The 4,072-nt window shown below is 39.0% G+C and overlaps 1 protein-coding gene across 1 annotated transcript; it reads left to right on the top strand.

The window, feature by feature from the left end:
* Window positions 1-259: 259 nt before the first annotated feature.
* On the top strand, window positions 260-3,174 carry LOC105796540 (probable serine/threonine-protein kinase At1g01540). The gene is made up of 7 exons (XM_012626291.2): window positions 260-1,011; window positions 1,477-1,581; window positions 1,678-1,800; window positions 1,887-2,057; window positions 2,216-2,345; window positions 2,426-2,635; window positions 2,746-3,174. The coding sequence occupies exons 1-7, from the start codon at window positions 446-448 to the stop codon at window positions 2,908-2,910; spliced, it is 1,470 nt and encodes a 489-aa protein (XP_012481745.1). The 5' UTR covers window positions 260-445; the 3' UTR covers window positions 2,911-3,174.
* The last annotated feature ends 898 nt before the right edge of the window (window positions 3,175-4,072 follow it).

Raw genomic sequence — 4,072 nt, 5'->3', positions numbered from 1 at the left:
GTTTTATCTTTACCGTTGATGAAATACACCAAATAACTTAACCAGCCAACACGTGTCCTAGAATTTCCCTTTAACGGTCATCGCCGTCTCAATATTGAAAAAGGAAGAAAAGAAAAGGACAATCTCGTCATTTCACTTATTACACAAACATCCAATTCCAGCTAGACAATATTATATTTTCTAATTTCAAATAATTTAAGCCTTTTTTTTTTCGGACAACTTATTTAAAAGTACAGCAGATATTAAAAAAGAAAAAGAGGTATGGTACTGGAGACTGAAAAAAAAAAAAACCTCTATTTCTCTGTCTCCATTTTGCTTTAATTATATTCGTTTTGATTCTTTTTTCCTGTTCCCAAACTTTTTTTTTAATGAAAGTCGTTTCTCCGGCGTAGTTAATCCTGCCGGAGTCTTGAACTGTTTGAAGAAATTCTGAAAAAGAAAGGAAATGTCAGTGTACGACGCGGCATTTGTTAACACGGAGCTATCAAAGCCGACGTCGATATTCGGGTTAAGATTATGGGTGGTGATCGGTATTCTACTTGGTTCACTCATAGTCTTGACTCTGTTTCTTCTCTCACTTTGCCTCACAACACGCCGCAAATCTCGTAGACATCAACACCTGGACCCCACGCCGCCAATCTCCAAAGAGATCCAAGAAATAGTCCATCACCCTCCCGCACCAGATCACCACCATGCCGCCCCGCCGGTACCGGAGATTCAAGTTGACTTGGGAAAAGTGGAACACAGGGTGGTGTTCTCCAGTGGGGAAAGCAGAGGGCCGACGAGTGCCGCTGCTAGTGTGAGCGAGACGGCGTCGTTTGGGAGTGGAAGTGTGGGTCCGGAAGTGTCTCATCTTGGGTGGGGAAGATGGTATACTTTGAGGGAACTTGAATTAGCTACCAATGGATTGTGTGAAGAGAATGTGATTGGGGAAGGTGGCTATGGAATTGTTTATAGTGGCGTTTTAACTGATGGAGCTAAAGTTGCTGTTAAGAATTTGCTTAATAACAGGTACCCCTTTTTTTTATAAAACTTTTATTTGATTATGCCTCTTTTTTTGTTAATAATTGTCATTTCTTGAAATGAATGTTCTTTTGTGAATTATGTATCTTTGATTGGGTTTGTTTTTCATTATAGTAATTAGTTTGAACTTAATTTGATTGCTAAGGGGAAAAACACAAATTTTTTTCTGTCATGAAATCGATGAATTCATGCAACTGTGAACAGTTAGCTGCCTCAATGTTTTTTTCCTTTTCTGGTTTAAAGTTCTTGCCTTGGTTTGGTTAGACATTGTGCTGTAAAGTGTAAAAATCACTGCTTTTTAAGTCATTATTAGGCCTGGACGATAATGTGTTTTTTCTTTTTGGTTAGACTTTTATGGAATCTTTTTTGTCTTCGTTATTCCCCTTTAATTCATTGATTTAAGTTTGGTTTACCTACCAATTAGCTTAACAAAGTAAAGAATCAATCCTTCAGGGGTCAAGCTGAGAAGGAATTTAAGGTGGAGGTGGAAGCAATTGGGCGTGTAAGGCACAAGAATCTTGTAAGATTGCTTGGATACTGTGTTGAAGGTGCATATAGGTACTGTGATTATCTTCCACCATGAAAACAAAAATGCTACTCTTTTTCTGAATAGTGTAAGAGAAGTGACCTTTTTTATCTGGTTTTGCTGTTCAGGATGCTTGTATATGAGTATGTTGACAATGGGAATCTGGAACAGTGGGTCCATGGGGATGTTGGGGATGTCAGTCCTCTTACATGGGAGATACGAATGAATATCATAGTGGGAACAGCCAAAGGGTACATTAGTTAGAATTGTATTCTTTGGTTCATATACAGTTGTTTATAATTTCTTCTTCTGAGTGTGTATTGCTATTTTCTTGCAGTTTAGCCTACCTTCATGAGGGTCTTGAACCGAAGGTTGTCCATCGGGATGTAAAATCCAGCAACATCCTACTTGATCGCCAGTGGAACCCCAAAGTTTCTGATTTTGGGCTTGCTAAACTCCTGTGTTCTGAAAATAGTTATGTGACAACTCGTGTGATGGGAACTTTTGGGTTAGTTATTCCATTTTGCCTTCTTACACGTTCTCTCTTCTTTTTATTTAAAAAAAAAAAAAAGAAGTTTGAATTTAACCATTATGAATGCATACTTGTGCTGTAACCAAAATGCTATGTAGTCCTGAAGTAGGAAAATTACATTTTTCTTTTCCCAGTTATGTTGCTCCAGAATATGCTTGTACTGGAATGCTGAATGAGAAGAGTGATGTGTATAGCTTTGGTATACTTATTATGGAGATTATTTCCGGGAGAAGCCCTGTTGACTATAGCCGTCCTCCAGGAGAGGTTAGACTTGACTTATTAAATTTCCTTCTATATAGCTTACCCTAAATTCTTGAAGTTGCTAAGATGGAACCGACTGACAGGTGAATTTGGTGGAGTGGTTAAAAACCATGGTTGGAAACCGGAAATCTGAGGAAGTAGTTGACCCTAAGTTACCCGAGATGCCTGCTTCAAAAGCACTTAAACGTGTACTGCTGGTTGCTCTTAAATGCGTTGATCCTGATGCGACAAAGAGGCCAAAAATGGGGCATATTATCCACATGCTTGAGGCTGATGATCTGCTCTTCCGTGATGTAGGCACCTCTTCCTTACCATAGATTAACAACAGTTTACCGCATCAGAAAGGGAGCTTTCACATTATTTTATTTGTGAACCGTATATTTACCTTTATCGTGTTTTTCAGGAACGTCGGATTGCAAGAGAACAATCCAACTCTCGTTCTGATGATCATCTAATGAACCGCAACTCTACAAAAGTAGGTGAAAGACGATTCGATGGGGCCTCTGCTTCTGATACAAGTGAAGGGGATAGTGGGAGGAACTATCACCAGCCAAGTAGGTGGAGATAATACTATCAACAACATTAGGTGACTAACAACTTTAAAGTCCCTTTTTAAGTTTTTGGAGTCTTTTTTATTAATTAATTAATTTATTTTTCTATTAGTTCCCCGGTATTGGTGTTGTATCTCCAATTACGAGAAGAAAACAATAATCTGGCATTTATTTTATGTTTGCTTTACATGTATGAATATGGACGAACCCATAAATTCTTATACCCATTGTAATTCAATGTCTTTGTTAGGATCACAAGAAAAAAGTTATATTTTCATCTATTATTGCTGTTGTCCTCTAAACTTTGACATGCATTGCATTGCCTGGCTTTTCAACTCTCAGAGTCCTCATTTGTTAGATTGGTGGTGGACCATTTATTCTCATAAATGTCTGCATCAATGCCAAATTCCAAAGTCGGATAGTGGTGAGAGATGGACCCGGCAACGGGCTCATTTGATTGCAACGGATTCATATATATGTGTGTGTGTGGTTTCCTTTATCTTTGTTGGCTTGTTGGAGTTGGGAGCAAAAACAAGATGGGATGGTGGGGTCATTAGATAGGGGTGAATTTCAACATCAATGCCAGAGCATGGGATAGGCCATGGGAGCTGAATAACGACATTTGGCAAGATAGAGTTCAGCTGGATGTGGTGGACCCTTTTAGCTGCCTTTGGCATTTTAAGGGCAATCTCTGGGGACTGGGTCTTATCCAAATCATCTATGGAACCTGTCTTTCTCATCCCCGCTTAAACACAAGTAGTATTAGCCTGGTTGTCCTTTTGGCTTATTGTTCGCTTTCTTTGTCTATCAAGCTCATGCATTATCACCCATATTCTGGTTTAATCTGAATCTAAGTTCTGTGCGTTCAAAGTGAGCAGAAGAAGTGGGCATAAATTACTAGAGGGAAGAGCAGAGGATGGAGGAGACAAGGATGTTAAAACTTCCAAGACATATAAGCAGGAGACATGGGGGATAAATTCTCAGGCATATCATTGCCTCTGACGAGATTCTTTAAATCTTGTCCCCCACCCACCCCCCTCTTTCCTCCCAACTCCACCGACGACAATGCTACATAAATAGCATTTCATTTCTCACCCTAACATGGCAAAACGCATTCGATGGTCCACTTCAATTTTTATTTTATTTTTTTACATTTAAAGTTGGGATTATTATTTTTAA

The sequence above is a fragment of the Gossypium raimondii genome, chromosome 7 (genome assembly GCF_025698545.1).
Source record: "Gossypium raimondii isolate GPD5lz chromosome 7, ASM2569854v1, whole genome shotgun sequence".
NCBI classification, from domain to species: Eukaryota; Viridiplantae; Streptophyta; class Magnoliopsida; order Malvales; family Malvaceae; genus Gossypium; species Gossypium raimondii.
The sequence above is the reverse complement of the archived record's forward strand: the minus strand, read 5'-3'. Positions and strand labels throughout refer to the sequence as shown.